The 25,141-nt window shown below is 47.9% G+C and overlaps 1 protein-coding gene and 1 long non-coding RNA gene across 2 annotated transcripts in view; one reads left to right on the top strand and one right to left on the bottom strand.

The window, feature by feature from the left end:
- Nucleotides 1–25,141, top strand: part of Rgs9 (regulator of G protein signaling 9) — a 61,950-nt gene that overhangs the window by 15,887 nt on the left and 20,922 nt on the right. The window contains exons 7-13 of the mRNA XM_015504845.2: nucleotides 917–993; nucleotides 3,297–3,378; nucleotides 9,851–9,913; nucleotides 17,878–17,907; nucleotides 18,731–18,792; nucleotides 21,491–21,604; nucleotides 22,524–22,639. Coding sequence (XP_015360331.2) covers nucleotides 917–993; nucleotides 3,297–3,378; nucleotides 9,851–9,913; nucleotides 17,878–17,907; nucleotides 18,731–18,792; nucleotides 21,491–21,604; nucleotides 22,524–22,639 — 544 coding nt within the window. The remainder of the gene's footprint in view (nucleotides 1–916; nucleotides 994–3,296; nucleotides 3,379–9,850; nucleotides 9,914–17,877; nucleotides 17,908–18,730; nucleotides 18,793–21,490; nucleotides 21,605–22,523; nucleotides 22,640–25,141) is intronic.
- Nucleotides 12,728–13,762, bottom strand: LOC125615089. Its single transcript, XR_007345646.1, has 2 exons — nucleotides 13,436–13,762; nucleotides 12,728–12,962 (listed from the first exon to the last, which is right to left on the bottom strand). It is a non-coding gene; the product is annotated as an uncharacterized LOC125615089 (long non-coding RNA).

Raw genomic sequence — 25,141 nt, 5'->3', positions numbered from 1 at the left:
CATCCATCCACCCATCTATCTATCCACCTACCCACCCATCTATCCATCCATCTATTCCCCCACCCCACCCATCCATTTATCCACCCACCCATGCATCCATTCATCCACCTTCCCATCCAGCCATCTACACTCCCCACCCATGCACCCATCCTTCTACTCACCCATCCATTCAATCACCCATCCACCTACCTGTTCACTTCCCACCCTCCCACCCATCCATCCAATTCATCCATCTATCTATTTGTATAGAAGCAGCTCACTGAAGTAAAGTTTTCCCATATCAAGCTTTAATTTCTTCTCTGTAATTTAGGGCCTTGCCTCAATGTCCATTAGGCATGCAGAGACTACCCCCTTCATTTTGCTTTGTCCTGAGACAATGTGACTTAATTAATTATATATAACAATGGACAGCCCTTGATTAGGGAATCTGAACCTGAGTCTATGACGTGAAAACAGTAGTATAAGCTTCTCAGGACAGGCGAGTCAGATTTCCCCCAGAACACACCCTAGTCCTGAAAAGGCTAACAATCTTGCTGTGTTATAATTCTTTAGAAATATATATATTAAGGGCCAACATCATATCAATGATAAGGCTTATCTTTGTGGATATTTTTTTGATACTCCATTGTTAAATATTGAGTTTCCATATTCTTCTCCATCCCAGTTTTCTCTTTCTAATCAGATTTGGGTCACATTTATTTTAAACAAAACCCAACACAACTGAGAAAAGCAAGGTCATAGTGGAAGCTTTTGAGAATCCCACACAACCCATGAAAGGAGCCTCATTGACGAGCACGGGCTGAGAGGACCGGGTCGGGCCAGCAGTTGCAGGGAGCCCGGGTCGTGTCTTCGTGGGTGGAGGGCTCTTTGCCCTGCTTCACGGGCTCACTGTTCTCATTTTGTTTCTTTTCTCTAGGAAAACTACAATTTCTTGAACAAAAAAATCAACTACAAGTGGGACTTTGTCATTATGCAGGCCAAAGAACAGTACAGGTGCGTGAAAGAAGGTCACCTCGGTCCTCTGGTTGTCTCTCCGCCCTCCTCTCTTCTTTGTTTCCTTTCATTAAAATAAACCTTTATTGGGCATTTAAGTGCCAAACACTGGACTGAGCGTCGGGGGAAAAAGGTAATGGCCTGGTGGGTTGAGAGAACTGGCCATGACATGAAGCTACTGTGACATGAAGGCCACAAGGCAGGAGTTTGCAGAACCAGCTGTAGGAGTGATTGAACCCAGTAGCTCTGCTCACTGAGCTACACCCCCAGCCCTGTTCTCATTCTTGAAACCCAGATGGGATCATGTCATCTGACCTGTCCTCTGAGCTGTTAGAGGGAATGGTGACTTCGAATCTCTCTTCCTCAAAGAGGCCTTTCTGATTAGCTGTTACTCAGCTTATGCAACATTTGTTTTATTGCCTCTCATGATTTCCATAGGTCAGAAATTCAGGAAGGACATTACTGGTTTGTTCAGAGCTGGGGTCTAGCTGGCATTCCTTGCTCTTGTTTGATAGCCTCTGGCCTCTCTGTGTGGTCATTTGAGCTTCTCACAGCAAGGCAGCATGGGGGCAGTGGATTGCTTACAGGTGGTGGAAGCTTCCAGAACCTGTAGTCCAGTGAGGAGGGTGGCGGCTGTCCCATCTTTGGTGGTCCAGCCTCAGAAATCACCCAGCACCATGCCTGACCTACTATATTGGTTAGAACCATCACAAAGCCCACCTGGTTTCGAGGGGAGGGAAAATAGACCCTTTTGTCATTGGAAGGAGTATCAAAAAATTAAAGACATGTTTAGAAAAAATCACCACAGAGACCACCCTGATTCTACATTGTGTTACCTGAATGTGTGTTTCCTTGTAGCATATTATGCAACTTGCAATCTTCATTTCTTTACCATGTGTGTAGTGTTTAGATCAGAAGCTACACAAAAGCTGAGACTTTTGTCTGGCTCACCAGCATTCTCCCAGAGCTTGAAACATAGAGGAAGATCAACAAATCCATGAATGAATGAATGAATGAATGAATGAATGAGCGAGCAAATGCTTTTGCTAAAGAAAAATCACAATTTGACCGACTAAAAGAATTCTGAGTTTACTGCCTCTCTTGGATTCCATCTATCTCCTCCCTCTTCCATGAATATCAATCACAGAGAAGCAGATGAGCAAAGCCAGACAGGACCGCAAGTGTGAATTAGAGACGGACTGTTTCTAGGGCCGTCCAGCATCACGGAAACCCCGCCGTGCCGCAGGCTGTGTGTGGCCATCCTCCCGAGGACCCCAGCTAGTTAACCTGGTAGAAAATCCAGTTAGACTGTCAAGGGGAAGTGGGGAGAGACACTGTTTATATTTAATTTCCAGAAGAGGTTGGCAAAACAGCCCGCTGGAGTGGCGCGGCTCACCCATCTGGTCTCTGGATGTTATTGTGTTGTTCACAGAACATTAACGGGGAAATAAATCTGCAGACTCCATGGTGGAGCGGGCCTGTGCGTCATCTCATGTCGCCTGGGAAAACAAGCAGTAATGAATGTGAGCACAGCTCACCGCGGAAATGGGACCTGGTAGGGCCGGTGGCGTGATAATTGGAGCTCCTTTGCTCCTGACAGAGGAAAGCCCAGCGTCGCTACCTCTCCATAATGGGAAAGGAGGGCCCTGAGAGAGGAGAGGGAAATGACCATCCTTTCCCAGGCCCAAGCTGAGTTCAGAAAAGGCCTGAACTCTTTGGAGTGATCAGAAGAACTCATCAGCAGGGAGGAAAGAGGAGTCCTCGAGGCTGCATCTCCCCATCGCAGGAGGCTGACAGCTTGTCCAGATGTTAACTATGTTCTTTACCAAAGCAGGGACCCTGTAATGAAGCCAGGGGGTCCAATGGTGGCCCCGATGGGCATCCCCGCCTGCTCCAGTGTGAAGCCTGTTTGATTCTAGAGCTGGTTATGGCCACACGGTCGACCTCAGCCCAGCCCAGTGCTGTCAGGGAGAGCTGGACCTGGGCCTGACTCTGGGTTCAAGTCCCATTTCTGTTACGTGCTGACAGTGTGGTCCTGGCTGGCCGTTCAACTGCTCTTTGCTTCAGTTCCTTGAATTACGAAGCCAGCAAAGATCACTGAGAGCGTTAACCAGGATCAAACCAGTTAATATGCGTAAAAGAGGTTTGAGTGCCTGAGTGTGAAATTGGTGTTTGTTATTATCGTGGTGCATGCGAATTATTTGCACAGATTGGGTGAGCAGACCAGGACGCCAAGAACACAGACCTCATGGACTAAAAGATGCAAAGGGTTATGGCCCTAATCATGGCTTTTTGTTTCCCAGGGCTGGAAAGGAAAGGAACAAGGCCGACAGGTACGCGCTGGACTGCCAGGAGAAGGCCTACTGGCTGGTGCACCGATGCCCTGTGAGTACCGGTTCCCCCACCTCTTGCCAGGTGCCCCACTCTCTTTCTGCACTCACAGTGCTCATTGCCAGCTCCTCCCACTCTGGAGTTAGAACTGGGTCATCAGGAGGAGCTGCTTAGAGTTGGGTGAGCCTCCAAGCACCACCAGGCTTGGAGAAGACATGCTCTATGTCTGGAGGGTATGAATGTCAGGTAGCAAGGGACGTGGATGAATTTGTCTTTTGTGAGGGTTGGGACATTTTCTTTTTTTGTTTAGGATACCACACCTTGGAAAGGAATATAAGAAGAAAGATGTAGAACACAGGTTTCAAAGCAGAAATATAAAATTCTCTGAGAATGGAAACTCTGCATAGCCAAAGCTGTTCTGTGTGTCTCGGCTCCCTTTCCTCCTGCCTTAGATCCAGGCCCCAGCAACTGAGATGGCAGAAGAGAGGGCATTAGTGTGTGATGAGCTTCTCATGGCTTGAAGCACTTTGCTTTCCTGGCTTGGGAGCGCTTTTGCTTTTCCTGGCTTGGCGGGACAAGCTGTCCATAACCCATGTGACTTGTCCCAGCCCATCTCTGGGAAATGGTCACCTCACCCCCCAGCAGAGAGAAGCAGCCTCTGGCTGCCACCTGCTGGGGTTAATTCCGGTGCCTCGGTGTCCTCCTGGGTCAAGCTCAGGTGCTTCTTCTGGGAGGTGGGAGGTGGGTGATGTGGAAGAGATTCTGGAAACTCAAGAGTTGCAAACAGATATTCTCCCTCCTCCTCTTTCAGTTTCCTTGCCTGCTGCTAGGTATCAGAAGTTTTTAGAAGCAGAAAGTGAGCTGGGTCAGGTGGGCTGACCAACGGAGCACAGGGTTCTGGAGACCAGGACACCAAGGACATGCTCCTCACTGGTAGCTTAGGAGTGAGATTGTTGCAATGGAAGATGTGCCACTAGCTTGGCAAGGTGTCCCCCATGTCCAGTGGCACCATGATGGAGGGAGCCCTCCTCTGCGCCAGGTGGAGCATGATTTCCACTGCATATTCAGAGACTTTGTGATGTAAGATTGCCAGTGTGACTGCATTCCTTAAAAAGGGACAGCCTGGCTGTGCATGTGATCTGCCCAGGGTCTCTCTCCTCCCCTCTGTCTCTGTATCCAGAAAATCTGTAGGAAAGAAAATGAATAACACATCGCCTCCATGAGACAAATGGCCGAGCTGAGCGGTTCCTTGCAGCACAATACAGAAGAACATAAATAGGACAGCATGTTAGATGACTCTCCCCACCACGCCCCCATTTCTACCACCATGACCATAGCCGACCTCCAACTCCATCCCCTCCCCCGCCTTCCCCATTTCCACCACCTTGCTGACTGTCCCCACTTACCTCCCTCAACTCCCCCTCTTTCTCCACCTCACCACCACCATCAGCACAGTTGTCATCGTCATTGATGTCATTATCGCAACTGATCTGAGAAAACTCACAGTGTGCTGGGTGCTGTGCTGAGTGTTCTGCATTCGGTCTTCTTTAATCTTTGCAGTAATAATTTCCCTATCTTACTGATAAACAGGCTGAGGCTCAGGGGTGTTGCTAATATGCCTAGAGCTGCACAGCTTACAAGTGCCAGAGGCTCGGAACCCACACTGCTGACAGGGGATCCTCCCTCTTGGTCTTGGATGCCCCTTTGCCTCTCATGACAATGTCACATGCCATGTTCGTGCGTTTTGGTGTTTCGTAACTTCCTTGGTCATGGGAATACTGCCGGAGTCGCTGCTGCTCCAAGAAGCATGGTGCCTGGGGTCACATAGGCCTGCTTTCTCTTTAATAGACCCAACTTCAGAGTGCGACTCTGATGTACTTGGAGCAGTCCTAAAACACCTAAGATGCAAACTGCTCTTCATACTCTTCATATCTGATCTCCTCCCTCAGTGCTGCTCCCCTCGGTTGAATCTGGACCAGTAGTCAAGGATGTGGCAGGACTGCATCCGGGGCTTCCCTCCTTGACTCTTTTAAAACAGGCTCCACCTCTCATTGGCCTACAGGGAGTGGACAGTTTTCAGTCTGAGGAGCATCTCAGCCCAGAGTGGAGCAATCCTTCTGAGGAGCCAGGGAGCCTAGAGTCTGTCAAGCCTGTCTCCAGGAGACCCAAACAAGCATCAGTTCAGTGGGACAACAGCCAGTCACAGCAGACTAAGCATTTGGCTCTCTGGAGGGTGAACAGGTTTTCTGTGGACCAACCGTAGCCACCTGTTGTAGAGTGTGACGCGGCTGCAGTCAATGAACTTGTTCATTTGTTCATGAATCTGGGAAGCCCTCATTGGGCCCTGACTCTGTGTGCCAGGAAAGGATTGAGGTGCTGGGCACCCAAGAGCTACATCATCAAGCACCTGCTGTGTACATGCACGCAGCTGTTGGCACAGGTTGTCTCAATCACAACTGGCCGCGGTGCTGTCCAGTGGGAGGTGTCGTTACTCCATTGCTCAGATGAAGAAGTCAAGGCTGAGTTCGGTCTGCTCAGTGCTGGGTGTGTCTCCACCTCTGTGGGATGGCAAAACCCACAGGCTGCTCCCATGCAAGGAGAACCCCACGTGCCCTTCTCTCTCAGCTCAAGGAGCTCAAACTCCAAGTTGCCATCACACGGGTGGGTAGCCCCCTTCCAGAGATGAGACCCCAGTGCCCAGCAGGCACAGCCAGTGGTGACTGATTTAAGGGAAGGGGAAGGAAGGTCTGTCGGATGCTCCGTCGGAAACAGCATCCTTGGCAAGAGGCCAGTGGCAGACCTGGGAGACGGTAGTTGAGGAGTCTGATCCTAATTCCCATTCGGAGCCCAAATGCCACCCGTGAGTCAGCATCCTGTTGTAAAGAAAAAACCCTGTTTCTCTTTTGTCTTTGACTTGGATGGAGCAGAGGACGGAGATGGGCATGATGCAGAGAGGAGTGTAAATGGTTCCCGCAGCCAGTCACTCTGAGCCTTCCCTGCATCTTTGTGGTGCCACCTGGGTCTTGAACCTAGTCTGTCACTCAGGACTGGTTTGTGGACAGAGGCTGCTTTCTGGTGGTGTGTGACCTTAATCAAGTGGTCACCTGTGTGAATATCAAGCAAACTGGCCCTTGTTTCAACCACATACCCAGACACTTGCCTTCCAGGGAAGGGGATGTCTGGCTTCCATTTTCCAGTGAGCTAAGTACCCCTTGAGGGAGAAGGCAAAGTAAAGTAAGGCAGCGCCAACATGTTGATGATGACGATGATGAAACATTATGAAGCTATTAACCTGACGTTTTCAAAGGCCGTTCGATGACCTACAAAAATGATCCGGCAGACCATGTTGTATTATAAAAACAGCGTGGAACACTCCATATACTCTGGTCCTAATCTTTGAGAAATTAGCACATACTTTGTGCATGTCCAGTCTCTGCCAGATGCTTACGAGGCGGTGGGGATATTTGAATTGTGAGCCAGGACAGACACGGCCTGCGACCTCGAGGAACTTACTACAGTCTGGCAGAGAGACAAAGACTAAAACTATTATATAAATGAGTGAGTAATGTACAGAACACCGTGGCAGCTCGTAGGAGGCAGGGGCCCTGCAGCAGATTGGGGTTAGGGAACACCTCTCCGTGGGAGTGACGTTCAAGGCAAGAGAAGCTTGCGGCAGACTTCTCTAATCTTTGAACCTAAAATTCTCTCCCTGTTCCAGCTTCATCCCCTGTTTTATTTTTATTTTTTTGGTACTGAGGATTGAACTCAGGGGCACTCAACCACTGAGCCACACCCCCAGCCCTATTTTGTATTTTATTTAGAGACAAGGTCTCCCTGAGTTGCTTAGTACCTCGCTTTGCTGAGGCTGGCTTTGAACTCACCATCCTCCTGCCTCAGCCTCCCGAGCTGCTAGGACGACAGGTGTGTGTCACCACACCCGGCCCCCTGTTTTATTTTGTTTATTAAATCATTTAGCTTTTCTCTCTCATGCATCAAAATGCTTTCAGAAATACAGTGATGATTAGTGAAGGAGGTGGAAACTGAAGGACATGGTAGAGGGTCACCAAGCAGCGCACATCAACTCGGATGCTCACAAAGCGGTTGTCGCAAAATGCAAAAGGCCCTTCCCTAATGCGATCCCCAGGCATTTAGCAAATTTTCTTCAAGCCCAAGGGATGTAGCTGGGGCGGCAAACCCCAGTATTCACAGTTCTGGTTGAAGCAAGGGAAGTTCGCTCACATGTCTGTGGAGTCCTTCGTGCATGTGGCACCAGGGCAGAAGGTGTCTGTGTGCCTCCTTATCTGCAGGCTGCAGGGGCACATCAGTTGTCCTGATTTTCTGACACTGAGTCAGCTCTAACGTATTGAAGAATGAATGAGTGAGTGAGTGAACGCATGAGCCTTGGAGTCTCCCAAACCAGCAGAGGCAGAAAGGCAGCCCCCTGGGGGGTTTGGAAGCAGGTCCTGGGTGGGACCACAGCAGGAACATATAAGACTTAGGGGGATGCTGCCCACAGAGAGCCTAAGAAGGCAGGAGCTGGGGCACCAGGACAGCCAAAGGAAGGCGGCAGGATGTCTAGTAGAACTGGTGAGGGAAGCTGAAGGGGGCTGGTTCTGGATCCGCTGGCTGAGTAAGAAAGTCCAGAGGTGGCAGCAGGTCTGACAGTTCACGGCTGCCCAGCCCAGGCTGTTGAGGGTCACCCAGCAGCGCATTCCAGATGAAGGGGGTGATTCCTAGAACTGATTTCAGGCAAGGATGTTTTTTTGGATGGCCACACTCTCCACTTTCCTCTCCGTGCTACGCTAGATACCAGTGAGGGCCAGTTTACACCTCTGTATTGTCCCTTCATGCCACTTGTCACAACTGTAATTTGTTTTGGGGGTGATTAATTGCTGAGTGGCTTCTATCCCTCAAGACTGGAAGTGGCTTGACTTGCCTTCTGAGGATGCCTCCCCAAACCAGGGGGGCACATCCATTCACCAGCTCCCCAGGGCTGGACATGGCGTCCAGCACATAGGAAGTGCCTCATGATTGCTTGTTGATGGAGGTCCCCAGTAACAGCCAGGGCAAGGATGGGGGCTCCCCTTCCCTGTCCTGCTCCGCGCCCATATTCTGTTTCTTGCTTTCTCGCTCTTTATTTTGCCTAGGCTCTCGGCCCAGTATTTGCCTCCACGGTCGCCTGCTGAGCTAGACTGCCAGATTTAGGAAGTTAAACACAGGGTGTACGGTTCAATTTGAATTTCAGATAAACAACGAATAATCTTTATATAAAAATATATTTTACATCAAAATGTATTTCCTATGAAAATCTATTTGCTATTTTTGGTATAGATACACAGTCAGTGTAAACATAATGGGACTTGAATCATTTGCTGTTTATCTGAAATTAACTGGGCCTCCTCGTTTTTTGTCTGGCAGCCCTACCCCAAGCTAAAAATGGTCTCCATCCTAGATGAGGCTGAATCGGATGGAGAAGAAGCTCAGTCACTTCCAACCCTCTGCTTCGGTGTAGCCAGCCTGGATAATAACAGGTGCTCAGCACTTGGTGGGTCTGCCCCAAACCTGCAGAGAAGTGACCACCTAGATTGCTGGCCTCAGGGAGTTGGGAGAGGCCAAGTGAGATTGGCTGGGGAGTTGGGTGACCTGGTGGAAAAGGGATCTGGCAAAGATTGCTGACCCAGCTTTGGGCCACCTCTTTACATACAGGATCTTATAATGAATACGGTCCCTTGCTCAATGACAGTAGCCCTCTGCTGACAGTGTCACATCCCACCTTGCTAAGCCCTCATGAGAACATTCCAGGTAGGAGGCATCGTCTCTGTTTCTCCGGTGAGTCAGCGATTGCAGGGAGAAGTGGTTTCCAGGATTTTTGGCACAGCTGGGAAGCAGCAGAATTAGGATGGGAACCCAGAGGTGCCTGATTGAAGCTTGGACTCTTCCAAAGCACTGCTGTGCTACCACTGTGCTACCCAGCCTGAGGCAGAAACTAGACTGTGGGGAAAGGGCACAGTGGAAGGAGTCAGGAGTTCCACGTATTGATCCCAATGAACTGTGACTGAGCTTGATTGTTACCTATCCAACCAGCTACCCATCCACCCACCCATCTGTCCATCCCTCCACCCACCCATCTGTCCATCCACTCATCCATTCATCCATCCATCCACCCATCCATCCGTCTATCCATCTACCCTTCCATCTATTCATCCATCCATCCATCCATCCATCCCACTATGGTACTGGAGAGGCCATCCGTCTGTTCACCTATCCTTCTATTGATCCATCCATCTGCCCACCCGATTGCCCATCCATCCTTCCCTCCCACTCTCTTAGGCTGTTGGGATGCTGTGGGTGCAGGAAGCTCTCTCGCTCACCTGAAGGGTTCACACACCCTCATGTCTCCCCGTGCACTCTGCCACGAGCCCTTCTCAGCTCAGTCTCACGCTTGGCAGCTTGGCCAAGACCCAGAATCTAATCAGAAACTGGGGACTTCCTGTCGTGATTCTTTCATTGTTTTTATTCCATTCAGCCGGGAATGAACGACGTGCTGGACTATGGCCTGGACCGAGTGACCGATCCAAATGAAGTCAAGGTAAACCAGGTACGTTTTTGCTGCATTGTGGGTGGGACCTCGGCCAGGTTCTGAGGCAGGGAAGGTGTCCACATGTCCCTTCCTACCTGTGTGGGCAGTGCCATCTTCCCTTTGAGACTGCCATGGAGAGGAGCACCATGTCTCTGTGGCATCAGGGTCCAGGGAGAGGGGAGGCCATGGCCAGGATCCTGGGTAAAGGGAGGTGACACTTGGAGAGAGGAGAGGGTGCAGAGTGTGGGTCAGAGCAGATGGCATCTAGATGACTGGTTTTCAGTCTTCTGTGAGTTACTTTCCCCTTTGAGAATCTGATGAGAATTATGAGCAACCCTGCCCAAAGATGCACAGGCAGACATTTTACACACACTGAGTAACCTCCAGGCTCAAAACCCTTGAATCAACTTTAGATTTAAACCGTACTCCACGGGACTAGAATGTCACAGTTTGTTTCATATCCTAGTGGGGACCTTCCAAAGACTCTCAGCTTTTTATTTGTAATGGATGGCCAATTTCAAATATATATATATATTTGTAATTTAAAGAAGCATAGTTTGTATATTGTTGAAACCATGTCACTGTTGACATTTTGGGTCAGATAATTCCCTGGGAGGGGGAATTCTGTACAGTGTAGGATGTTTGGCGGCATCTCTAACCTCTGTGCACTAAATGCCAGAGACTCCATTCCTCTACTGGACCCACATCTCCAGGCCGATGATCAAAAATGCCTCTAGACATGGCCCAGTGTCCCTGGGGAGGGAGTCAGAGTGGCCCAGGTGGGAGCCGCTGACCTCTGCCAGCCAGCCTAAAACCCGTTTAAATTTGAATTGGGTGGTTTCATGGCTTTCCGTCCAGTGAGTCTCTGGTGGCCAGGAAAGGCCCCTCTTCAGTGCAGCTGTCATCTGCAGGCTTGTGCCTTGCAGCCTGAGCGCAGGGCTGGAGGGCTTGCTGGGCTAGGAAGGCGGCCGGCCATGGAAGGGGAAGAGAAAGGTACAGGAGAGCAGTGCTGAGGCAGCTCTGGGACACGCAGAGAGGGACATGGAGTTCCTAGAGAGTGTCACCTGGGGGACTTGTTAGGTCCCTCGTCCACAAGTCAGACTGATCCTTCTTTGATCCCCACGTGGGGCTGTCAGCCTTCCCCCAGCGCCGCCGTTCCCACGGCAGGCAGCCTCTCCTTGTTCCCCTTGTCAGATAGCAGATCACTGCTGAGGCCTTGTAGGCTCGGTTGCCATGGAAACAGAATCAGCCAGTGAAACGCAGAACCGGGTGGAGGATTTGCCTTTTTTGTGTGGCTAAGGGCTGCCCTGGAAACTTCTTTCCTGGGGAGGAGGGGGAGGGCGGAGGAAGAAAGCACGTCACTGGCTCTGACATGGGTGGGGCGTGGGGACAGTGGCCGGGGGCACGTGTCTGTGACTGAGGCTCTGCTGCGTGTGTGGCGGGGTGTGTGTGTGGGGGGGAGGACACCGGAACTGAGCTGCTCCATCTGGGGCGCTGTGGTCAGGGTGACCCCTGAGGGTCATGTCCTCCCTGGTGGTGCAGGAGGGAGGGAGCCTCTGGCTCTCAAACCCGTTTCTTGCCAGCAGCTGGCGGTGCCTCCAGCCCAGAGCCAAGGCCCAGAGGGTGTGAGGCTGAGTGTGTGCTCATGGTGGGCTCCACGCAGGCAGCAGCGCCTCCCGGGCCGCTCACACCTCTCCCTCTCTCTCTCCCTGCAGCTCTCCTCCTCCGTCTGTGCACACGGGCTGCTGTGGACTAGTGACAAGAGCAGGCGCCTGCTTCTCATGCAAGCTGACCCCTCGGCCTCCCTCAGCCTCCAGCCTGTCCGTCAGACCTGGCTGTGCAGGGCATGGGGCGGGGGCCGGCCTCCTTTCCCACCATCCGAGTGTCCCTGTCTCCACGGCTTACCTGCCCTGAGAGGAGAGGGCGCCTGAGAGTGCAGACTCCCCAGAGCTCTGGGAGGGCAGAGGTTTTGCATTTTGTACATGGCGCCTGAGCTGGTTAGAGGAGAAAGGTGACTTCTGAGAATGAACGATTGAATGAAGAGAGGCCTCTTTTTCTTAAATACAGGCCAAACCCCATCAAGCACGAGAAAGAGGCCGCTAGGCTGGCAGGTGTCCAGGGCCCTTGGTGAGCCGCTGTGTCAGGCTGATGGCCTCTAGTTGGCAAGGCTGCCCAGCCCTGGGAGGACCTGGTCATGAGCCTCTCCTCAGTTCTGACCCCTTGAGACAATGGGGTGTATAGCTGCCCATTTCCCCTTTATTTCAGAGAGGATTCGGCCCCATGGTAAGGACCCTGATTGGAGGCCAGGCTTTGGCAGTGATGTGCCCTTCCTCCTGACCCTCCCCAGGAAGGGCTCCTCTGACAGGGTTCTCACTGTTTCTAGCAACCAGGGGCAGCACTGAGTGCTGAGGGTCAGGTCAGCTGGAAGGACCAGCGCTGCCTGGCGCTGCCTGGGTGGTCTTGGGCGAGCTCTGGAGCTGTTGCAAGTCTCAGTTTCCTCGTCTGTAACATGGGGACAACCATAGTTCCTTCCTCAGAGGATCGGACAGGATCATTCATGTGAAGTGTCCAGAATGGGAACCGACATGCTTCACAGACAGTAGCCGTGATTGCCAGAACGGGCGCTGGGTTATGTGGGAGATGATTTATGGGGTCCTGTCAACCTTTGACCCCACCCGGGAGGCTGTACTTAGCCGTTTTCCTGTCTGCCCTCATACCTTCGCATACTCCCACGTTGACTGGAGGGAAGGGGGTGCATTCCAATTTCAACCTCTCTGCCTGCTCTAGTCACTGACCGCTGAGCACAGGGTGGTTACGTAGGTGTGCGCAAGAGGCTTTGAGTAAAAGGAAGAAATATAAATACTGCAGAGCACTCAGCCTGGGGCCTCAGGGGGCAAAGCCCCCCTAGTGCTCACACCAGTAGGGGACAAATTGCTTTCTTCTTGTGGCCAACCACGCATTGGAAAAAGAGCAACCCTGGGGACTGATGTTTGCTGACGGCTCACTGGCCAGGGAAGACTCCTGTCCGTCCGAGGAGGGACAGAACGTCGGGGCATCCCTGTTGGAGAGAAGAAAAAACCATGAAGCCCGGATGTGACCCTCAGCTGACAGCCCTGCAGAGCCCGCTCCGTATCCTGCCTGCTGCTTTGTAATGCCCACTGTGTGGCCTTCTGAAGCTTTGCTAGATTTCATTAAGCCCATGACGGGAGGTAATGTCAGCTTCATTTTTCATATGACAAAAACTGCAACCGAGAGATTTAGCCCTTTGCCAAAGGTGGCGCAGTCAGGACTCCAATTTAGATCTTTCCAGTTTTTACAGCTCAGGCCTAAGTCTTGCACCCAGGGCCACTCCACAGGCAAGTGACTTGAACCCTCATCCAAGGCCCCACACAGGAGGGCCTTGTATGATTTAATATCCATCACTGTCTTAAAATTTCTCCTGTTTTTCTGGAGAAGTGGCCCCGCGTCTTCCTTCTGCACCGGGCCCTGCACACTGTGATTAAATTCTGTCTCCACCTGATCAGGAAGTACCTTGCAGGGTGGGATTTGCTCCAGATGATAGCAACCTGGGATCCTCACTTCTGGAACAGCAGTCTCTCTTCCCTTTTCCTGTCTGCTTTACATTAATGACTTCCTTTTCTGGATTTCCCTGTTTGCAGCTTCTGTCCCCCTCTCTGCGGTCAGTGCTGTCCACTCCTCAGGTTCTTTTCATCTTGCCCTTGGTTCTGCGAGGACGTCTGCCTGGCCGCCTCCTCCCAGACGCTCCCTGGCTCTTATCTGACAGGGGCCTCCGGGTCTCTCAGGCATGGCCCGGATCCCTCTGGCCCTGTGACGATGGTCCACAACCTCCATCCTGGCTTTGGCCCCAGAGCTGTGTAAACAAGTCTAGATGTGTCCCTATTTGGGAAACTCTGCAAGTGAAATATATTAAGTTGTTAGAATTCCAGGAATGCCGAGCACTCCAAGATTCCTTCAGCAGAGTATTCTTAGTGTGGCAAAGTGTATCTCTTCCCCGTGGAGTAAAGAGAGGGCCTCAATGCAGGGTGGGGTGGGGAGACTTTTAAGAAAGGAGGGGGTTGATGCGAAATTCTAGATGGAAAAATGTTTGCATCTTCCTATTTCATCAGGAGGTGGTTTTTTTTGAATTGCATAGAATTGCAGGTAGGTGGGTGCGTTTTTAATAACTTCATTTTAAAACGATGTTTCTTATGACCTTTGGCTAAGTAATAATAATATTGAGAGTCGGCTTACAAGATTTAGCAAATAAAAACAGAGGATTCCCAGTGAAACTCGAATTCCAGATGAGCAATGATAACTTTTTAAATGGAAGTATGTCCCAACCATAGCCTGAGCATCTTGTAATCTTATCTTATAATGAGGCTTACGCCATACCATGTGTGTGATTAACCACTCCATGTTGGGTCTCAGCAGTTAGCCAGTTACCTATGTATATTACTTCACTGAATTCCCTTTTTTCTTCTATCTTCCTCTTAAAAATGAGAAATCAGAGGCTCTTGGATGCTAACTAATTCATCTGAGGTGACATAGCCAATCCAATACGTGGTAGAGCCAGAATTTTAACATCAAGACTCTTTCCTGAGCCATTCCTCATCTTACAGATAACATTGTCTCTCCATCTTTTAGAAAAGTCCAGAACCACTTGGGCCAGGCATGGTACACGCCTGTAATCCCAGTGGCTCTGGAGGCTGAGGCAGGAGGATCACAAGTTCAAAGCCAGCCTTAGCATGGAGAGGTGCTAAGCAACTCAGCGAGACCCTGTGTCTAAATAAAATACAAAATAGGGCTGGGGGTGTGGCTCAGTGGTCGAGCGTCCCTGAGTTCAATCCCTGGTACCTTCCCTCTGCACTGTCCCGCCGCCCCTGTCCCTGGGCAGAGATACATGTGTGCCAATCTGGAGGAAGACCCCATGAACGGCTATTTTTAAAGGTAGAAAAAAAGCTAAGGTTCACATGGACCATCTAAAGTACAGATGAAGCAGCCTCAGATTCAAAAGAATCCTGTCACAGTTGGAGCATCCCTAATCAAAAATCTGAAATCCTCCTAACCCTGAAACCACCAACATGGCGATTCATATTATAAAACTTTGTTTCTGCACAAAATTATTATTACTATGATTTTGGAACTGGGGACTGAACCCTGAGGTGCTTAACCACTGAGCCACATCCCTAGCCTTTTTAATTTAGAGACAGGGTCTCACTGACCTTAGGGCCTCAATAAATTACTGAGGCTGGCTCTGAACTTATGATCCTCCTACCTCTGCCTCCCAAGCTGCTGGGATTACAGGTGTGCGCCACCGTGACTGTCTTCTGCATCAAATTGTTAAAAATATTGTATAAAATTACCTTCGGGCAAGTGTACAAGATGCATATAAAACACAAATGCATTTTGTGTGTAGACTTGGGTCCCATCCCCAAGATATCTCATTATGTACCTGTAAATATTCCAACATCTGAAAAAAAAATTTGAAATCTGAAACCCTACTGGCCCCAGGTTGTGGTGTAAGAGCTTCTCAACCTGCATGAGAGAATCTGGTTCCCAGAAGACAGCTGGTAGTTCTGGAAACCAGAAAACATACAGCAAACCACACCACAGAAGTGGATTCCTAAGGAGATACTAGAAGCAAGTAAAGTCAATAAAAATATAAAAATTTAAAAACCTAAGACTGAGATTAATGGCCCCAGAAGCAAATAAATACATGAGGCCAAAGGAGAACCAGGAGAGGTGGAAGGGAAATGCGGTGCTTGTGGCTATGGCTTGCAAGAACACCAGGGCCCCGCCCCTTCCCTCTGCGTCTTGTCTCGGGAGTCCTGGGCTCCAGGTGTTTGGACAGGAAGTTTGTGGAGCTGGGCTCTTTGAAGGAGGGTGTTTATGCCCCTGGCTGTGGAGCATGTGCCTAGCATGATATTGATCTTTACCATCATTAGAGTCAGTTAAAGAGCATTTCCTGTGTTTGTGTCATCATGTGGTTGGGGCTCTTGCTTTCTTTTTGTTTTAAGTTAAATGACTGGACACTCATTCCATTCTGCAGCATTCTCAGCTTCAGGGCAAAGAAGAAATTGGTGAAGAGAGCAGGCTAGGTGGGAGAGCTCATGGGCTCCCTGATTTTGTGTCTCTCACAGATCCATCCTCAGCTTTGCAAAGGGCAGAGCTGGGTTTGAATCATGGCTCAGCCAATTACTGATCAGAAGATGTTGAGGAAGTTACCCACAACCTCTAATAGCCTTTGCTTTTCTTAGCAGAAAATCTGTATTAAAAATCTCCCTCCCTTGAGCTTTATAAAAACAAAGAGTTGTATAAATTGCTTTGCAGTATTTGCTAGTCGTATTATGCAAACATCCCGCTTCCCCTTTGAGCAGAGGTCGGAGATCGTTAGATCTATTCTGAGTAATCTGTTTCTGCCAGACTGTAATAGAAAGATCTGATTGCATCAGATTTGATAGCTAGTTCACACTGGCCCTTTTCCTACCTGAAATTCATGTCTTCTAAAAGAGCGCCTTGTATTGAGAGAGAATGGAAGTGGATGGTAAGTGTGGTCGCTAAAATATTTAGATCATTTGGGGGAGTGTTTTCAAATTTTTGAGTGGAAAAGCTTAGAGAAAATCCTCGGTTTTCTAGGCCTCCAACTGTGCTGAAGTCATCATTTATTTGATATTTGTTGAGCATCTACCCTGCATTGGACATTTTTCAAGGGAAGAAAGCCATGGACTCTAGGCCCTTAATGGTGATAGTTTAAAAGAGTCACACAAATAAATACATGATTGGAATTGTCCTGGTGCTGTGAAGAAGGTCAGGATGTGTGAGAATCAGACACCTACCTGAGCTTTCCTTTTCTGAGATAACTTTCCCTACCCTGCTATGGAAGAAAAAGATTTCCCGTGAAGTGCATCTATAAAAGCAGAGTGGAACCCAGCTGGATCAGACAGGAGAGATGAGAACATGACTTCCCACCGTGGGCCGGCCCTCATCCCTTGTCAATGGGCTCATGAACCAGTGCTGCTTTGGCTAACTGGCTAAGGAAAAGGTGCATCCATCATGGACTCTGACTCCATTCCAAGTGAAGATTGGGTTTGGTTCAGTGGCATGGATGGCAGCCACCTGGAATGAAGAGGTTCAGCTTGAAGTGGGCACTAAGCAGGCTGAGGACATAACCACATGTAGGAAGGCCAGGACTGGAATGACCACCCACCATACCCAACCTCATGTGGAGCACAGAAATGGTGCCATGGGAGCCTGTCCCTCTGGGGTTGTAGGAGGTGATGTGTTTTAGCTGGAGACAGATTTGCATGGTTTCCAGGGGTTTCTAAAGCAAGCCCTTCTTTCTCTGCCTTAGCTCAAAAAGTCTGGAGAGAGGACACCTTGCAGCCCTTGCCCAGCCTGAACTTGCTTTGGTAGCTCAACTCTGGGGCTCAGCTGTCAACAGACACTGGGTTTTTAATTGTGTGCTTTAGTTTTGGCAATGAACTTTTTTTTTTTTTTTTAAACTTACAGTTGTTGATTAGATTGTTATGAATGGAGAGACTGAATCTCACCTTTCATTCAGAACTCTCCCCTGTGAGAAAAGAAACACACTCAAGATCTTTGCTACTCTTTCTCCCTCCTTTTGTATCTCAGTGAGAGGGAAGGATTCCCTTCTTTATCTCCCACTTTCCAGATGGTTCTACAGAAGATCGAGGCCAACCCCAAACTTAGTCTTTAATTCATCTTGGATTTAGAAGAGCAGCATAAAATTACAGTGGTAAATGATACTCCTTCCCTGGCCGAGTCTTGTCCTTGATCTTGTCCTCCAGCGTTTGCATAGAATAGGGTGAAAGATGTGGCAATGGGGAAAGCCTACATTTTAAGAAAAGTCGGACAGTTTTCTCTTGGGGAAGGGTTCTTATTTTTCAGATGGGTATTTGAACTGGAATGATTTAATGACATCGGTTTAATGGCTTTGTTTCTTTGTTTTACAGAAACAAACAGTCACTGCTGTCAAAAAAGAGGTAATTAGTTTCCTGGTTCCAGTGAAGTTCGATTTAAAGTCTTCTAACAAATTATATGTACTTTGGCCTCATGCTCTGGGCTCAGTAATGAAATGAAAACCATGTGTACTGTTCAAACAATTGTTTTCAAATTAATGGGCAACACAGAATGACAAAGGATCTTTTGTAAGATCCCACTGGGGCTGATGCTGAGACTCAGGATTTGAAACACCCCTTGAAGTCATGGAGCTGAGGGTTGGCCAGAGAGGACTATGGGAGTGGACGCAGCAGAGTGTCCATATCCTGGCCCCCTGCTCTTACAACTGCGGGGCCACCCAGAAGCTAACCATCATGGTGAACTGCCTATTTGGGCAAATTTTCTCTCCAGGTCTCAAGACTGAGGCCTGGGAAGCATTGGCCACTGATATGGGACATAGAGGGATATCCAAATGCGGGGGAGGGTGGTTGAGAAGGGAATGGCATGCTAGTGCTGAAGCTGTAGAACCAGGTCCCTGTCCTGGTGACCACCCTGTTTCTGTCAGCCAGAGGCATGTGAGGGCAAGCGAGGCATCTTCCCCCAGGTTTTGGTTTAATGTTCCTTGGGACATTTTTTTATGTGTTTTTCCAGGGGGTTAAGGAGGCCACTGACTTGGAATTTGGGAGTTACCTATCTTGGTGGGAGGGGGATGAGCCCTTTTGGCACACAGGTGCCTGGCTTAAGGGAACAGAGTGGGCTGTTATTATGGATAAATGGCTTCTGGTCTTGGAGCCAAATGTAACATCAGTGTTGGTGACACTTGAGGATGTGGAGTTGGACATGTTCTAACAACTGCGTCTCTTCCAGATCATGTATTACCAACAGGCCTTAATGAGGTCCACAGTGAAGTCGTCAGTGTCCCTTGGAGGGTATGTCCCTGATTTATTGGTCTTTTGGAACCTGGTCTTGCAACAGGTAGACAAGAGGGAAACTTCTGCTTTAAGACAGACTTGATAAGTCATGAATTGAGATAAGATCCTAAAGAATTGTAAGATACAAACTCAGTCCCTTGGGTTTAGTTTCCAGCTCCTCGCTCAGAATAGATCTCCAGGTCTCACTTGGTTTGGGTAAAATCGAGGGTGGCTGAGGTTCTGTGAGTCTGCCATGTCTCTGGGTCACTACTTGTGTGGATGAGGAGGTCGGAAGAGTCGCCAACTCCATGAACTGGACTCCTGGGGATCTAAAACCATCTAGATTCCTGTCACCACCCACTCCAACCTATTAGGGATATGTACGCCATATTTACTGGTTCAATGTGTTGTCAAATGTCCACTGCTTACCTTCAAGTTCGGTTTGGAGAGATTGGAAATTTATGTTTGATTGATTGAACTATCAGCCTACCTTGTCCAGGTCTGCATGGGGAATTATCTGGGAGACAGATCACTTAAGGGTTTAAGTGCCTCCCCAAATGCAAGAAGTTATCCTTTTGAAATATGGAATTCATTCTAGGAGCATCTTGGTAACTCTGAGATCTTCCTGCACACATGAAAACAAACTCAGTTTGTTTCTTTTCATTGTTTATTCTGACTGTGTTGGACTCCAGCCGTGATAAGGGGTATGATAAGGGGTATGATAAGGAGTATGAGGCACTGTGGGGGCTGACAAGGTTGTATTTTGTCCAGTACCCTCCTTCCAGTGGGGTTAGGGGTCAGGCTCTTTTAAAAATCTTTCTCATCTTCCCAAATTCCTAGTTTGTAAAAATTCCACCCTGAGAAAATGTCCTGTGACCCCACCCGCATTTTTCAGTGACTTCTCTGTTGAGCTCTGATCATGGGTAAAGAGAGTACCTCTGTGTTCAGTGGGCCCCATTTTGGGTTAGGAGGCTAATCATTGCTCTGTGATAATCTCAGAACTATTTACTCTGATGCTTCAGAAACCAGTTTCACAAAAATGTTCAACATCTCTAGAGAAATGCAAATCAAAACCACTCTAAGATTTCATCTCACTCCAGTCAGAATGGCAGCTATCAAGAACACAAACAACAATAAGTGTTGGTGAGGATGTGGGGGGGAAGGTACACTCATACATTGCTAGTGGGGCTGCAAATTGGTGCAGCCAATATGGAAAGCATATTGGAAAACTGGGAATGGAACCACCATTTGACCCAGCTATCCCACTCCTCGGTCTATACCCAAAAGACTTAAAAACAGCATACTACAGGGACACAGCCATACTACAGGGACAAGCCACATCAGTGTTTACAGCAGCACAATTCACAATAGCTAAACTGTGGAACCAACCTAGATACCCTTCAGTAGATGAATGGATAAAGAAAATGTGGCATATATACACAGTGGAATATTACTCAGCAATCAAAGGGAATAAAATCATGGCATTTGCAGGTAAATGGATGGCGCTGGAGAAGATAATGCTAAGTGAAGTTAGTCAATCCAAAAAACCAAATGCCGAATGTTTTCTCTGATATAAGGAGACTGATCCATAGTGGGGTTGGGAGCGGGAGCATAGAGTATTAGATGAACTATAGATAGGACAAAGGGGTAGGAGGGGAAGGGAGGGGGCATGGGGATAAAAAGATGGTGGAATGAGATGGACATCATTACCCTAAGTACATGTATGGAGACACAAATGGTGTGAATATACTTTGTATACAACCAGAGATACGAAAATTTGTGCTCTATATGTGTAATATGAATTGTAATGCATTCCACTGTCATATATAAAAAATTAGAATTAAAAAATATAAACCAGTTTCATAAAACCAAATGGAAAGAAAATTGAAGGAGACATGAATACTTTTGGATACTTCCTAGACTCACTTTCTAGTTTTAGGAAAATTGCCTCATTACCATAAATTTATATTATTAGTGTTTGGACCTGTGGACCAGTCTTTTTTGTCTTTCCAATGGATCCACTGGTAGTGTGATTAAAGAAAAAGCATGAAGGGCAGCTAGGAGGCTCAAGTTCTGCAAACCTAAGACTCTAGGCCAAGGATCCTGTGCTATCAAAATCCATAGCTATGGGAAGATTTTGCAATAGGTGCCTTATATACACCTATGGATGCAGGCTTCCCTACTTCTCAGACATCAGGAAATATATCAGCTCAGATGGTCTGATAATTCAGGGGAATTTGCTTTTGCCCAAAGTAGTGGGTTTGGAGTTCACACATCAATTAGGCCATAGGTTTTCAAGTTCCCAAACTTAGGCATGACTCCGACAGAGAGTGGAATCCAAGATGGCAGCAGAATCTCCGCACATGGGGGGCAACCTCGTGCCTCCAAGATGGAAGCCAAGAGAGAGGCAGACTGAGTCGGTACTGAATTTTAAAATATCCTGATAAAATGTGAAGAGGTCATGTTTTAATGGTCTAGGGACAGAGAAAGAATAAAGGATCTGGACTGGGGAACAATACCTTGATTTACAGGTAGAATAGGGACAGATATTGCCAAATACCTGCCAATTCCAGCAGCTCTTAGAACACTTTTCTAAGAAGATAGTAATAAGTGTAGAACTAAATCGATACAAGGAAAGAGGAAAAGCTGGTCAACCCAAACACTGATTTACTCTCTTGGTGTTGAGCTTCTAGGAAATTGTTTTTCTGCTTTTCAGGATTGTCAAGTACAGTGAGCAGTTCTCATCTAATGACGCCATTATGTCGGGCTGCCTCCCTAGCAATCCTTGGATAACAGACGACACCCAGTTCTGGGATTTAAATGCCAAATTGTATGTATTCAATATATATATATATTTAAATAGCTTTTGAATTGTAATTCACATGTATACAATTTAGTACAATTGTCACTACAATTGATTTAAAAATATTTTTATCACCCCCAAAAGAAATCTTGTATCCTTTAGCCATCACCCACCAAGTCTCCATCCCCCAGACCCCTCCAGCCCTAGGCCACTTCTGGTCAACCTACTTCTGTCTCTGTAGAGGGATTTGCCTGCTCTAGATATTCACATAAGTAGAATCAACAGTTCGTGATCTTTTCTCGTTAGTTTGTTCACTTAATATAGTGCTTTCAATCCTTGTCCATGTTGTAGCGTGTGCTGGCACCTCGCCTCTGTTTACAGCCTAACAATATTCACTGTGTAGATGACTGCGTGTTGTTTATCTGTTCATCCATCGATGGACACTTGGGCGGTGTCTGACCTTTAGCTATTATGAGTATGTTGCTGTGAACATTCATGCAAAAGTGGTGAAGGGGGCAGCTGCAGTGGGTGATGGGTGGCTGGCTGGTGGCTGTGACTGTAGCATCCATAACCCAGGCTGCACTAGAATTATCTCCTGGCTGCAGTGGCAGCCTGGCCCTCCACTGGATGGTCTTCAGGCCATCCTGAGGCCTTGGAGTAGGCCTTGAGCTCTTTCCCTGGAGGCTGTGGGAGCAGGGCCTGGTCACATGGCCCCCACCTCTGCATTGCCCGAGGGTCCGAGTCTGGGGCTACATCTTCCTGGCGAGTAAACACTTGGATTCGTGTTTATGCGGGGACTAGGAGAGGAGGATTGGGTGAAGAGGTCAAGCCGTGGGTTGTGAGACTAATGAGGAGTGTGAAGCTCCTCGCTGCCACCCTGGCCACCATTAGGGACCTCCGCTGCCTTCACGTGGAGTGTTACATTTATAAATCATTGTCCTTGCAGGGTGGAAATCCCAACCAAGATGCGTGTGGAACGATGGGCCTTCAACTTCAGTGAGTTGATCCGAGACCCCAAGGGTCGACAGAGCTTCCAGTACTTTCTCAAGAAAGAATTCAGTGGTGGGTATTCTTTTTTAAAAATTTTAAAATAAAAATTTGACTTTTAGTAAAATTCCTTTAATGTCTAGCCGAGAGATTTAGGACTTTTTCAGTAAACGTTTCCATAGCTCTGCTAAGACACTTAAATAGGGGTTCCCTCCTTTACAGCTTCCAGAGTCAGACCTGGGTCCAGGACCAGTTCTAGGCCTCAAAGGGGCCCCACAGTCCAGGGGGATGATTGCATCTCTGCACAAAGTCCATGTTAGCTTTAGGGCTTCATCCTGAAGCAGGGCTTTTCGGGATGGGATGTAAAATAAGTGAGGTTTACCTCTTTTGCCTCCCAGTTTGATGTTTCTTTAGCCCAGTTCTGCAGATTTGATCCACCAGGGAATATTTTAAAACATATCTTTGCTGGATCCCACCCCTGGAGATTCCTGTTTTATTGGTTTGGGCTATAATCGCTAAGGTGTTGGAAGCTCCCCAGGTGATTCCAATCTGTGATCATGATTGACAGCCACTGCCTTTGCTCCTGTCAGGGACCGAGCAACGTGCAGATGGTGATGAGTTGTAGGACCACATTTTATGCCCCATCTCTGGGTGCCCCAATGGTGGGCAATTGCAATTTCTTAAATATAGTGTGTTGAGAAACATCTGGAAAAACCAAGAGGCCAGATTAGAACCAGTGTCACCAGGCTGCACATTCAACTGGCTTCACCACCTTCATTGAACTATTTGCTTTCCTGGGATGTATTTTCTTACTTATGAAGTCCCCAGCCCTGGGAGCTTCATGTTGAGCCTTGAGACTCAGCTGCTCACCACTCAAAACCTGTGGGGTTGCTCTGGAAACAAATCCCACTGGACATGCCTTTGGTCCATTGGCCTGTCTGATGCAGAACATCACATTATAACATGGATTCTTGAAAAATTTTCTCCCTAATCAAGCCTAATGGCCATAATGTAATAAACCCCAGAAAAGGTGATGGAAGCGAGTGCTCTTAGGGCCAGCAGGCAAATAAGTGGAAATGGTGCCATCTAGTGGCTAGGTGATAAACTACGTCAAGTATAGTTCCTTCGAATCAGATTTCCCTGCGTTATTAAAACCCATTATTGTCAATCTCTTTATGAGAAGCCCAAGGGTTCACGTATGAAGAGAGAAGGTGAATAATCAGTTTTCTCATTTAATTAAAAAACTTAATTTGAGATATGATCCACATAACATGAAGTTCACTCTTTTATATTAAAAAAGTAATAAAGTGTAAATTTCAGTGGTTTTGAGCACATTCGTTAAGTTTGTACTGCCATCAAAACTAATTCACCATGCCAGAAAGAACCCCCTTGCCTGTTAGAAGTCATTTCCTATTCCTCCCTCTGCCCATTTCTCCCCCCGCCCTCCATTCTCCCCTAACCACCCCCTGCCCTAGACACTCATGGATCTATGGATTTGCTATTCTGGACATTTCTTATAGATGGAATAATAATAAAACACATAATTGTTTGTCTTTCCCCACTTATTATATAGTGTTTTCAAGGACTGTCCACATTTTAGTGTGTAATGGGGCTTCATTCCTTTTTATGACTGCAATATATTCCATTGTATGGATAGACCACCTTTTATCCATTCATCAGTTAATGGACATTTGGGCTGTTTTGACCTTTTTTTGTTGTTGTTGTTGATGTTCCAGGAATTGCACCCAGGGCACTTAACCACTGAGTTACATCCCCAGTCTTTTTTATTTTTTATTTTGAGACAGGGTCTTGCTAAGTTACCTAGAGCCTCACTAAATTGCTTAGGCTGGCTCTGGACTTGTGATCCTCCTGCCTCAGCCTCCCAAGCCACTGGGATTATAGGCATGTGCCACTGTGCCCAAGTGTTTTGACTTTTATTATAAATAATGCTACTGTGAACATTGGTGCATAGACTTTTCTGTGTATTTACTTAATCTTCTGGTATTAAAATACATATAACAAAATCTACCATTTTATTTTTATTTTTTCCAAGTTATTAAAGTTACCACTTAAACCATATTCTTAAGTGTACAATTCGGCGGCAGTGAGCACATTCACATTGCTGTGCAGCCGTCACCACCACCCACCTCCAGAACTTTTTCAGTCTCCCAAGTGAAACTCTGTACCCACCACACACTGAATTCCCAGCTCTTGGCTACCGCCATTCTTTCTGTCGCTATGAATTTGATCACTCCAGGCACCACACAAAAGTGGAATCCTTCAATATTTGTCCCTTTGCACCTGGTTTATTGCACGTAGCCTGATGTCCTCCAAGTTCATCTGTGTTGGGTCACGTGTTGGGATCCCCTTCCTTTTCACTGTTCTTCCTGAGCTATCCTCCAGCCCACGTGAGGACCACATGTTGTTTCTGCGTTCCTCCATCCATGGCTGTCTGGAGTTATTTTCACCTTTTGGCTACTGTGGATAGTTGCTTATTTAGTTTTAGCCATAGGCAATTAGCTGCCCTTTGTAGTGGGCAGGGTGGTCTCCATCCCACTTGGTCTCAGCTCAGCTGTC

The sequence above is a fragment of the Marmota marmota genome, unplaced genomic scaffold (genome assembly GCF_001458135.2).
Source record: "Marmota marmota marmota unplaced genomic scaffold, marMar, whole genome shotgun sequence".
NCBI classification, from domain to species: domain Eukaryota; kingdom Metazoa; phylum Chordata; class Mammalia; order Rodentia; family Sciuridae; genus Marmota; species Marmota marmota.
The sequence above is the reverse complement of the archived record's forward strand: the minus strand, read 5'-3'. Positions and strand labels throughout refer to the sequence as shown.